General features: G+C 35.2%; 2 protein-coding genes across 2 annotated transcripts; one reads left to right on the top strand and one right to left on the bottom strand.

The window, feature by feature from the left end:
* Positions 1 to 3,371: 3,371 nt before the first annotated feature.
* Positions 3,372 to 9,742, bottom strand: LOC108918016 (meiosis-specific nuclear structural protein 1-like). The gene is made up of 8 exons (XM_018724854.1): positions 9,636 to 9,742; positions 9,302 to 9,582; positions 9,116 to 9,239; positions 8,305 to 8,699; positions 8,152 to 8,230; positions 3,947 to 4,150; positions 3,660 to 3,844; positions 3,372 to 3,604 (listed from the first exon to the last, which is right to left on the bottom strand). The coding sequence occupies exons 1-8, from the start codon at positions 9,636 to 9,638 to the stop codon at positions 3,448 to 3,450; spliced, it is 1,428 nt and encodes a 475-aa protein (XP_018580370.1). The 5' UTR covers positions 9,639 to 9,742; the 3' UTR covers positions 3,372 to 3,447.
* Positions 7,353 to 8,132, top strand: LOC111691512 (EF-hand calcium-binding domain-containing protein 1-like). Its single transcript, XM_023454511.1, has 3 exons — positions 7,353 to 7,706; positions 7,788 to 7,892; positions 7,947 to 8,132. Exons 1-3 carry the CDS (start codon positions 7,353 to 7,355, stop codon positions 8,130 to 8,132), a joined length of 645 nt encoding a protein of 214 aa, XP_023310279.1.
* Positions 9,743 to 12,113: the final 2,371 nt, after the last annotated feature.

Raw genomic sequence — 12,113 nt, 5'->3', positions numbered from 1 at the left:
TTGCAGCCATTTCCAACATTTCCCTGAATAATAACATAAAACTCTATTCACTGTCTTGCAATCTAAACATATTTTTTATAATTACTATGACTTTAATTCCTGAAATGCCATTCTTCAGATAGTGCAAGAAGGAAAATTATCCATCACAGGACTTCAAGAATGTATTTTAGAGAAAAAAGTGCTGGAATAAAAAGTTTTCAATTTCATCCTATTAACACGTGTTTATACATTTAAAATGTATCTACCTTTGCCTCTCTTCATCAGATATAGTATCAGTAACAATTCATGTGGCGCTCTCGATCAGCAAAATCAGTTCCCTCTATTTTCAATATCAAAGTTGTTCCACATCAGGAACAAAATCGGGATTGATTACCCATTCTTACTTTCGAAAAGGTTATTCAAAATATCCTCCAATTCTTTATCGGTCATAGGGTTGTTTTTGCGCCAAGACTCCATTTTATTCATTTAAAAATATAAAGCCTAATGCATAGTGTTGTTTATAAACAACAATTACACATAGCCCCCTACTATAAAAATGAAATATTTTATTATTACACCGATGCAAAAAATATACTTTGCTCATCTTACAAGTACCCGTAGTAGTTATTTATTGTATAAGTGTTTTAAGTAGCATTTTATCCATGCAAGAATGTTTAAACGTGAGAACGTAGTTCGAGCGTTTAATATACTTAAGTGGATAAAAGGCAATTAAAACACGAACATAATACGTTTTATTCATAATCAGATCACAATCATATTTGTGGAGTTAGAATTATTGGAATATAATAAAAAAATATTCGCACGACTTAATATTTCTTACTAGTACTCAATGAAACGTGGTAGGTTTTGTTATACCTACTGGTTGCTATGGTACGTTATTTATTATTAATTATTTAATAAACAGTTCTATCTGAATTTGGTAAAAATGCAAGTAATTATTATGTTCCTGTGGCAGTTTTTGAAGAAGCTCAAGAAGCAATTTTCCATTTATTGGCAGAGAAATCCAGGGAACGTTACAAAAAAATGTTCGCTGAATTTAACGAATGGAGGAAAAAACAGAGATTAATGACAATAACTGAAGTCATGCTATCATATTTTTTAAATTTGAAGAAAAAATATGCAATTTCATCTATGTGGTCGAAGTATTCGATATTGAAGGCTACTATAAAGGTCTACAAAAATATAGATATTGGAAAATATCACAAGCTTACTGCTTATTTGAAGAGTGAATCGGGAGGATACAAAGCAAAAAAAAGCTGCAGGGCACATATTGAAGAATTTTTGAGTGGGGCTTCCGATAAAGAATATTTAATGATTAAGGTAATATATCTTTACCTTTTACATGTTGTTAGGTATCTAGTGAACTTTGAATTATTTTAGGTTGCACTAATTTTTGGTGCCTGTCGATGCTGCGAATTGACAAATTTGAAAATTAGTGACGTATAGGACGTTGGCAGTTACCTAATTATAGGAGAATTTTGCGTGAATGCTGTTGAAATATGCAGAAAATATATTTCTCTGCGCCCAATTCGCCTAAAACAAGACAGATTACTTTTAAGAGACACCAATAAAAAATGTCGTATTTCTCAGGCTGTTGGAAATTAACACATTGGCGAAGGTACCCTCAATAGTTGCTTCATTCCTGAATATAGCAAATCCAGAAGCATATACCTAGGGGCCATTGTATGAGGAGAGGCACTTCAACAACTTTATTGACCAATAAACGGATGGCTGGAAGAGCTCCTCTGTTGCAGAAAGTTATGTTGAGGCGTCTATATCTAACAAACTTGATATTGCAAGGAAAATCCAAGGAAAATATATCAGTTCCTTATGAGAAGAAACATCCATAACTTGTGCAAATTCTTCACAAACTTCAGCAGATGTTATGCGTACCGAAAATGGTGGCATCAATGCAACAAGGGTTGTTATTAATGGAAAGGAAGTTAAATGTGATAAAATAAAAAACGAAATGTCTATTACTATAAATTAAATTTGATTTATTATAGGTTTATTATTTTTTCATTATTCTACTAGAGAAATAAAGTTACTTTATTCCACTAGTAAATAAAATATCACTTTAGTTTAGACGGTTCATATGTGTGGATAAAAGTCCGAGTATAAAGTGATTGTAGATAAAATATTTATATCGCCTCAATTCACAGTTTTCAAAAAAACAATTGCCCTGAGCCAGGAGAATGTAAACACTGGCAACTATTAAATCAACTGACATTTGCTCAACCCGTGTTGCTATCTATTCAGTTTTCAGTTTCTTTATTAGTATGTTGTTGAACGACAACATAACAGAGAATATGCCTCAATGTATTTCTGATGGATCCATCGTCTTCAGCGGGTCAAAATACAGGGGAGTACTCTATAAAAAAGTATAGGGTATCCCGAAATTGAGGGGTAATATTTCTACAGGGTGTTCTATGTCGAAAAAGATTACTTTTTCTTTATATAAATGTGGGTCCAAAAATTCTTCCTAAGGAAGTTATAGTGACTTAAAGGGGCCACTCTGATGATGGTTTTTTCTAGATAACTCCAAAACCAGTTGAGATAAGTTTATGAAATTTGGTAACTAGCTTAACTCTTACGTGCTCAGTCCGCTACTAAAACGATTTACAAATTTTCATCACATACGTTCCAACACTGGGAGGGAGGGGGGTAAAATTTACCATGACTGTTTTATGCTTTGACTTTTGACTGAAAAGATGAAATTTCAGTTTTTTAGTAAAAAAAAACAAATGAAATTATTAAGTAGTAATATAATAAATTAATAAAAATAATTGAAAACCACACTATTAATAAAACTTATCTTTACCTCCATTTTAATTTTTATAGCAATGTTCAAAAAGATTTCCATTTTGCTGAATATATTTTTCAGCTCGACGTGGAATTGCCCACGAAGACCTCGAAACTTCAAAATTATTTTGTCTGATTTGATCCGCAGCTAAATGAATCCTCTGTTGTAATTCTTCCAAAGGAAGAAAGTAATCTAGAGGATTTAGGTCTAGAGATCTAGGTATTCGGTTGTAAATAGTGAGTAGTCCAAATTTCATTTAATTCCCTCAAGTGGAAATATAGAATTCTGGAAAAAACTTATTTTATTTTAAAACTTTGACACCCTGTAACTAAGGAACGAAGCAAAATCGGACCCATGTTGATATGAAAAAATAATCTTGTTTTTAGATTAGGAATCTGCCCCCGAGTGTTGGCCCATGTTTTCTGAAACACCCTGTATAAAGAAATAGTAGTCTTTTTCGACATAGAACACCCTGTAGAAATATTGCCCCCTAATTTTAGGACACACTGTATATGATTTTTTTTTTGTATATTTTGTGAATTAATTTTGCTTTGTTAAAAAAAAAATCTGAAAATATCACAATTTATTCGTGTAACCACTACACATTGAGAATTTTAACAGCTCATAATAGTCAGAGTCATTTGTCAACACTGGTTTTTGTTCTGCACTATATTGTTCACTACATCGGCTCCTAAATGGGGTAAGTCATTTGCAGTTAACAGACCTTTTGGTAAGTAACCAACGAGATTCTTCACATGCTCTTTCAACATTCTTATTCTTTCTTCCTCTATTACTTGCCTCCTAAATAAAAAATCAGATTGCACCTTACCCTGACACTAAAATAACATTTACTAACCTTTTTTCCATCTCGTGGTCTTCCTGCTCCTTTAGTTTTATGGACAGCTGCATTTCTTCGGCGTATTTCTGTCGTCTATCTATCATCATTTGTTCGACATCCCTTCTCAATTGTAACATCCTCATTCTCCTCTTTTGTTGGGACATCTGCTCCAATTTTGCATCTTCAGCTAATTTTGCCAACATCTAAAAAAACACCTGATACAAATTGGTTCAGAGAAAGTAAAAATACTGAATTTAAAATATATCTCCATCTTTCTGATATAAAAAAGCATTTTATTTCCAAACCTCATCTTTATATCTAGCATCCTCGTTAGCTTCCTGTTGTGACCTTTCTTCCTTTTCCTTCAGTTGTCTGGCAAGAGATTCATTCATCTCTATCCTCTGTCGAATCAATCTTTCCATATCATGTTTGTCTCTCCTTTCCAGCTCTTCCTTCTTCTCCAACTCCATCAATTCCTGAATGATATCTTCCCTTTCTTTCTTCTTGGCCTACAAAAAATATTGTTCCATGGAAAAAATGAACCAAGTTCATTTAATGAAATAAAAAAAACCCGTTTGTATCTATCAGTTATGGAAAAAAATAAAATAAAAAAACTCTTTTCAAGACCTCAGGGTCCGTAATTCCCATTTTAATTTTTTATTTGGCAAATTTAATTCAAAATTTTTTCATCATGACAGTTTCTTAGTGAGCATAAAAATCATTCCTTAAAAAAGCTGTGTAGATCCTATGTCATTTTCAGACATGATCACTTTAATTTTCACTAGTCGCCACTAGTGTAATTATATCATAATGTAGCTTAATTAATGTACCCAAATGTGATGTAATATGGACCAATATGTACCAGTAATGTGTCAAGTCGATTACTTTTGAGATAAGGTGTTTTTTAATTGTAACATTCCGCAATTTAGACTGATCGAAATAACTCACTTAGAGGGAAAAAAAAGAAAATTGTTACCTGGAGTTTTAAAGAAAAAAAAAAATAAATGCGTGAGCAGGGGTGGCGGAGGGTTGATTTAGGGGTTGAAAAGTTGTGAAAAATTGTATATTGGGATTTCTGGCGAAAGTTGACGTCAAACCAAAAAGTATCCAATACAACACAACAATACAACTTTTGTAGAGGTCACTTTTTAAGAGAACCTCAAAATGCGAAAAACTGTTTTTTTTTCTTATTTTTCGTTTTTTACTCATTTCCGCAAAAATAATTTAATTTTGACGAAACTTGGTGAAAGTATACCTTTCTGTGTCTTAAATAATTACAAATTTTTTTAGATAAAAAAATCAAGAAGTTTCCTAGATATTAATTTTTTTCGGTCTGAAATACTTTTTTTTGAAAGAAAAATTCTACTTAGTAAAATCATCGTCCAGAGTTCTGCCGGTGATCATCTTTTTCGTTTTGACATACTTTTTGGTGAAATAAATGGTCAAAAATGCAAAAAGAATTAAAAATTACTTGCAACAATGATTTTTTCAGTAATTGTTGATAATATGTTTAAATTTAAAAAAAAATCAAAAACTGATTACACCATTCAATTGTACGGAAAAAATACAAAAAAGACTGTCTCATTGTTTGACCCAAAGCTTTATTTTGGTACAGTATTGCTATAAACGTAAGTACTTATTTTTTTTTAATTTTGTCCAAGATAAGAATGGGATAGCATTAGGATCTAGGAAACGATAAGATATACGGAGTGGTTAAGATTAGAAAAATGTTGTATTTTTTTTATACCTAACAATATTCCGTTTAGAAAGTTTTAAAATTCCGGGTAGTTCCGGAGATATCTGGAAAAACCCGAAATTTTACAAAATTGTTTAATTTTTTTTTCTGATTTTATTTGAAAACGAATTTTAAAATAAATTTCATATTTACAATGCCACTTTTTTCACTCTATTCAATGGCACCAACATTTTTGCAATCCGTCGTTTATTCTTCGAGGGGCCATCATCGGGTAAATTATTTTAAATACGTCACTGCTATTTTTATGACAAAATCTAGTCATTTTTAATTCTGAATTAAATGATATTACTATTGTAATTGCTTAAAAAGTTTTTAGCTTGTTTTAGCTATCATTTAAAATTTTTCCTGAGTACGGCTCTGAACGCTTTGAAAATATCTGTTGGATAAGTCATAACAGTATAAAAGTCAATACCGCACAAAATACCAAAACATTTTTTTTAGTACTATTAGCAATACTAATTAAAAATAATAAGATATTTCATAAATTAATATTATTTTTTTATTAGGTACAACTTTTTATATTATTGATTATTGATTTTATAATATTGTTGGATATTTTGTGCTGTATTGACTTTTATACTCTAATTCAGAATTAAAAATGACTAGATTTTGGTCATAAAAATAACAGCGACATATTTAAAAAAATTAACCTGATGATATCCCCTCGAAGACAAAACGTCAGATTGCAAAAATGTTGACGCCATTGGATGGAGCGAAAAAGTGGCAATGTAAATATGCAATTTATTTTAAAATTCGTTTTTAAATAAAGCAAGAAAAAAAATAAATTTTGCAAAATTTTGGGTTTCCGGTTTCACGTCAACAGTAGACTTTGCAGTTAATACTTTGTATTGCTGAAATCTCAAATCATCCAGAGATAATTAATTTATCATTTGTGAATTTGTAATTCGACTTAGATGTTTATAGCAATACCGTACAAAAATAAAGTTTTGAGTCAAACACTGAGTTTTTTTTGTATTTTTTTCCGTAGAATTGAATGGTGTAATCAGTTTTTGATTTTTTTTTAATTTAACCAAATTATCAACAATTATTGAAAAATTCATTGTTGCAAGTCATTTTTATGCATTTTTGACCATGTTTTTGAACTGTGATTACAGATTTTTTTATTTCACCAAAATGTATGTCAAAACGAAAAAAATTAACACCGGCAAAACTCTGTAGGATAATTTTTATAAGTAGAATTTTTCTTTGAAAAACAAGTGTTTCAGAGCGAAAAAAATGAATGTCTTGGAAACTTCTTGATTTCCATATCTAAAAAAATTTGTTGTTATTTAAGACAGAAAGGTATACTTTCACCAAGTTTCGTCAAAATTAAATTATTTTTACAGAAATGAGAAATAAAAAATGAAAAATCAGAAAAAAAACTGTTTTTCGCATGTTTCTCGGAAATTTTGAGGTTATCTTAAAAGTGACCTCTACAAAAGTTGTAGATTTTTGCATTATCTACAACTTTTGTATTAGATACTTTTTTGTTTGACGTTAACTTTCACCAGAAATCCCAATGATACAATTTTTCACAACTTTTCAGTCCCCCAAATCAACCCTCCACCACCCCTGCTCACACATTTATTTTTTTTTAGGTTTATTATAAGCCCTTTTACCATTTCCACTTATAAAAGACCAGGTAACAATTTATTTTTGTAAGGTGTAATTTGGTTGGACTAATTACAAATATATAGTTGTTCTATACCCTCTCGTTAATTTTGGGACACCCAATATATCCTGAAGAAATAAATGATTCTACATATATTTCTATAGATACAATATTTTAAAACATATTAAATAACAGTTAACTTAAATATGTTTGGCACATTTAAAGTCAAAATAGATATTATATGAATATATTTTATTATACATTATTATATTTCTAAAATATAAACGAGAAAATGAGAAAATCCAAGAGAATGATGAGCCATATTGCAAGCTCTGGGGAATCAATGGACAGCTCCATGGATATAATGGAAGAAACAAGATTCAGAAAGAAAAATCAAAAAATGGCCGTGCGAATATCAGAGAAGTTGCATTTTACTTTTGAAGAAGCAGAATATCTTTTGCTGATCTATTATAAATTGCAAAAAGAGAGCAAAGAAATGGCCCAGGGAATGGATAAGACTCAGTTCCGAGATGTATTACACTGTGCCTTGGACATGACTGACGATTACTTAATGGACAGAATATTTTATACATTAGATAAGGGTCCTAGTCCATTTATGTCTAAGGATATTTGGGCATCGAGTTTATCTTTATTTCTAAGAGGAACGATAGAGGAAAAAATGAGTTACTGTTTCACGGTAAGTGATAGTGAATTGTATTTTATATCATTTACGATGACCAATAATTGCTTTTAACGTTTTTTTTTTTATTATTGACAGGTATACGATACAATGGGTGAAGGAGTATTAGGAAGAGAAAGCATGTTTAACCTAATGAAGAACTCATTTCCAACTGGCGATGAAGATGCTGAAGAAGCCGCAAAGGTAACTTAGTAATTTAAAAGACATAAAAGTAGTTAACAACAAAAAAAATTCAAGGATTTGGTAGAGGTGATAACAAAGAAAATGGATTGTGACAGAGATGGGAAAATTTCATTCAATGATTATAAACAGTCAGTATTAAAACAGCCAATGCTACTGGAAGTGTTTGGACAATGCTTACCTACTAGAAGGGATGTCTACACATTTTTGACAACATTTGTATCTAAAATAAGTAAAATGTAAATGTAAAATAAATATTTACCCTCTCCTCATATATTTGTTTTGCAATATCTTCCGAGATCTTGGCTTTAATTATGTTCCTTTTTTCTCTTTCATTCGTCCTAAAATTATAAATATAGTTCAAAATATTTGGATAGTCTTGGATGAACAACAGTTTGTTTGTTCTACACTGTACCAGGATGTGATGTTTGCGGCTTTAGCAGTCAAAAATTCTTGTATCCTCCTGTTTTCCTCTTCAATTTCCTCAGCTTTCTTTTTCTTCCACAACTCTCGAGCCTGTTTAAATGCAATCATTTCATCTCGTGTCCTCTTCATCTTACACATTCTCTCCTGCATTTCTCTCTCGTCTTCATCATGTATTCTTTGAACAATGTCATCGATCATCTTCTTTTCTCTAAGAAATTCTTCATAGTGGTATCGTTTGTCTTTTTCTCTCAAAATCATTTGATCCTGCAGTTCACGTTTATATTGGGCCTTTTTAAGTATATCTTCTTGTTTTAATTTGATTTTAAGTTCTGATTCATCCCGCCAAACTGTCCTTAAAATATCTTGCGCCCTCTTTTCTTGTATCTGCGTAATAAATTAAATAATGAAAATGTACTTGACTGTAGTTTTCATATACAGATCCTTCATAAAGGTTTACAAGTCACATGACTACTGAGCTTAGGAAACCCAACAATGCACGACTGGTACTGGTAACAAATATTCCTTAATCTAGGCATCACCAATATTAATGGCTCGTTTACAATGAACAGTAACAAACCATTACGCTTATACTCAAGATAACGCTATCGGTGATAGAACAGAAACTCTTGAAAAATTACTTACCAATCACAGCCGGTGAAGCAAGCCAAAATTACTGTTCTAAACAAAATTACCGGTCACGTGACATCTAATCGTTTATAAAGACTCTGTTGTATAAATAAAACGAATATATAAAAATTGTGTTGTAACTAATTTTATAAGTTTTAGTAAAATTAACCAACCTTCTCATTCATTTTTTCAGCTTCTTTCTCAGCCATTTGAGCAATAAGGGCTTTGTGTATGTATGCAGCTTTCAACTTTCTTTCAAGATCTCTTAACTCGTGTGAGTTTTCTCTCAACTGTTGCCTGCATGTCGAAAGAAAATAAAGAAATAAATAAAACACTAAATAAATGTTTTTTCTAGGTACCTCAAAAGTAATTCCTTCATTTCATCCCTCTTAATTTTATCTAATTCTCTGGATAAATTAGTTTCTCGTTCCAACTGTCTTTCATGAAAAGCTGCATCTTCAATACGTTTTTGCATGGCGTTAGTTTCTTCTTGTTGTCGTCTTTGAACATTCATGTATCTTGTGAGATTCCCATAGCGACTTTTGTCTTCAATATCGGCCCTTACTTTTTGAGTAGTCTCACAAAACTCTCGTTTTTCCATCTCCAGCTCCAATTCTTGCCTTTCTAATGGTGTTAAAGCCTGCAAGTAAAATAATTTAAAAAAACGATACTAGTTTTACACAAACTACTTACCATTTTGCAATATATATGATGAACAAAAAAATACTGAATTTGTTTGATAATTATTTAATTATTTATTTATAAAAACCACTGACATACGATAATTGACAGTAAACAATGCAAATGCAAGGACTGGACTGAGGAGTGAGTACGTTCCGATAGGTTACTAATTTCACGTCACGGCCCACGGGTGTGCTACATATCTCGAAAATGAAAAAACTGAGTCATATTGTTGGTTCTGCGACGAGTGCGCCGCGCGCGCGCCATTATTCCATGGCTAGAAATTGGCCTCAATGATTTGGGATCGAGGGGAATTATCCCTCTTTATCCTGCCTCATCTCGTGTAGGCCTGGACAGCCTTCGTAGGTGGGCCCCATCCGTCGTCTACCCCGACCGCAAATGCGGCCGGTGGAGGCGCTTTGTGGGACCTCCTTTTGTCCTGGCTGGGCCCCGCCGGCTAGGGCCCTTTCTTCTGGCGCTCTTCTTGCTTCGCCGGCTCGTCTGTGTAAACCCCGGGGGTAGTGTCATGTTTATGTGTGGTATGGTTGGGTAGGGTAGTGCGGCTATGCAGCCTGGGATGCGCTTTGCTAAGGTGGCCCTTAGGCTAGCGCGGGAGGGGAGGGTTAAGGAGGGTATGGGGGGTGTGTATGTGTGTGTGTGTGTCGTTGTCTTCGTTTCTTGATCCTGGCTGTCTCTGAAACAGAAAAGGTTAGCGGGCAGGGGGGGGGTCATTGGGGTGGTCACCCAGGGTCAAAAAGTTGGTGTCTAGGTCTTTTGTGTTTGTCGGTCACGTCGGGTACGTAGTCAACGGCTTGCCTGAGGAGGGGATTGTCATGTCTAGCGGCTACGTCAAATCGTTTCTCCGCGTTTTGTCTTATTGTCTGTGTAGCGTTTGTGTATTGTAAGTCTCGTAATATGTCAGTGTTTCTTACGTACCAGGGCGCGTCGGTGGCCGTGCGGAGGGCTATGTTTTCCACAGCCTGTAATGACTTTAAGTGGCTTTTTGCCGCGTGACCCCACGCCGTGGAGGCGTAGGTTAGCTGCGGTTGAAGTACCACCTTGATAAGCGTTCGCTTATTCCTTAAACTGAGGGTGTTTCCACCTTTGAGTAAGGGATAGAGCCTAGCCCTGGTGGTCTTCGCTCGCGCCACCGTCTCCACGATGTGCGGTTTCCACGTGAGACGCTGGTCCATCGTCACGCCCAGGTATCGTGTTTGTCGATTCCAGGAGATGGGTTCCTGGGATAGTGTCAGTCTGTCGAGGTTTTGTGGGATTTTTCGTTTGGTAAAAAGGATAGCCGAACTTTTGTTGGGATTAATTTTGACTTTCCACCTGTTGCACCAGGTTTCAAGTTGGTCTAAGGAGTTTTGGAGGAGGGAGACGGAATATCTAGGATCTACGGATTGGGATGTGATTGTCAGGTCGTCGGCGTATAAGTATATGTTGGTGTTGGGGGGATGTGGGATGTCGGAGTTGTAAATGGTGTATAGGTGTGGGGACAGGACGGTGCCCTGGGGGACACCGGCCTCCATGGGACGGGTGGTGGAAAGGGAATCTTGGATTTGGATGCGGAATTTTCGGTGGTGTAGGTAGGATTTTATGAGTTTGGTAAAGGATATGGGATATTGGTTGGTGAGCATTTTCATCAGTAGGCCTTCATGCCAAACCGTATCGAAGGCCTTTGCGACGTCCAGGAAGACAGCACCAGTGTACTGTCCCCTGTTGAAGGCCGCCGTGATGTGCTCGGTAAGGCGAAGGATTTGGAGTTCAGTGGAGTGATTGGGTCGGAAGGCGAACTGCTCGTCTGGAATGACTTGCAGTTCTTGGGAGTGGGTTCTTAGACGGGTTAGGATAATTTTTTCTACCACTTTGCTCATAGCCGGGAGCAGGCTAATGGGCCGGTAGTTGGATGGGATGGTGTGATCTTTGTTGGGTTTTGGGATAAGGATTATGTTTGCTGTTTTCCAGCGGGTAGGGAAGTGTCTTAGTCTGAGTGTCGCGTTTGTTATGTTTAGTAGGGCCATGAGGCCCTTGTGTGGTAGTCGTTTAAGTGTCGTGTTATGTATATTGTCGGGTCCTGGGGCTTTTCTGTTTTTAAGTCTGCGTATTGTCAGTCTTAGTTCGTCAGGTGTTGCGAGAGGGATTATGTTATTGTCTGGCTCTCTGTCGACGCGTCGGGCTGCGCGCTCAGCCATTATCTCAAATTCCTCGTCTTCGTCTACACTGCAGTTCCAGGCTATCGGCGAAAGCCTCGGCCTTTTCCTAGCCTCGGCCTTTTCCTGGTTCGTGTAAACCACCCCCACACTACCGTGGATTGGAGGAATTTTACGGCGAGCGGTCTGTCGCAGGGCCCTCTGCGTTTTCCAGAGGCTGTTGTCTTGTGGATCCAGCGACTCCAGGTGCCTAGCCCAGTTATCCTGGGCCAGTTCATCCAGAGCCGCCTTCACCCGTCTGTTAAGTACGTTTAAGTCATGTCTGTGTCGGGGGAGG

Source organism: Anoplophora glabripennis, unplaced genomic scaffold (genome assembly GCF_000390285.2).
Source record: "Anoplophora glabripennis isolate ALB-LARVAE unplaced genomic scaffold, Agla_2.0 scaffold62, whole genome shotgun sequence".
Classification (NCBI taxonomy): Eukaryota; Metazoa; Arthropoda; class Insecta; order Coleoptera; family Cerambycidae; genus Anoplophora; species Anoplophora glabripennis.
The sequence above is the reverse complement of the archived record's forward strand: the minus strand, read 5'-3'. Positions and strand labels throughout refer to the sequence as shown.

Bases quoted from the DNA above. Each gene is read 5' to 3' on its own strand.
- LOC111691512 (XM_023454511.1), top strand. From the start codon at position 7,353: ATGGACAGCTCCATGGATATAATGGAAGAAACAAGATTCAGAAAGAAA. The intron at 7,707-7,787 runs GTAAGTGATAGT...TATTATTGACAG, and splicing joins AAATGAGTTACTGTTTCACG to GTATACGATACAATGGGTGA. The intron at 7,893-7,946 runs GTAACTTAGTAA...AAAAAATTCAAG, and splicing joins ATGCTGAAGAAGCCGCAAAG to GATTTGGTAGAGGTGATAAC.
- LOC108918016 (XM_018724854.1), bottom strand. The intron at 8,231-8,304 runs GTACAGTGTAGA...TTATAATTTTAG, and splicing joins GCCGCAAACATCACATCCTG to GACGAATGAAAGAGAAAAAA. The intron at 3,605-3,659 runs GTTAGTAAATGT...TTTTTTATTTAG, and splicing joins GACCACGAGATGGAAAAAAG to GAGGCAAGTAATAGAGGAAG.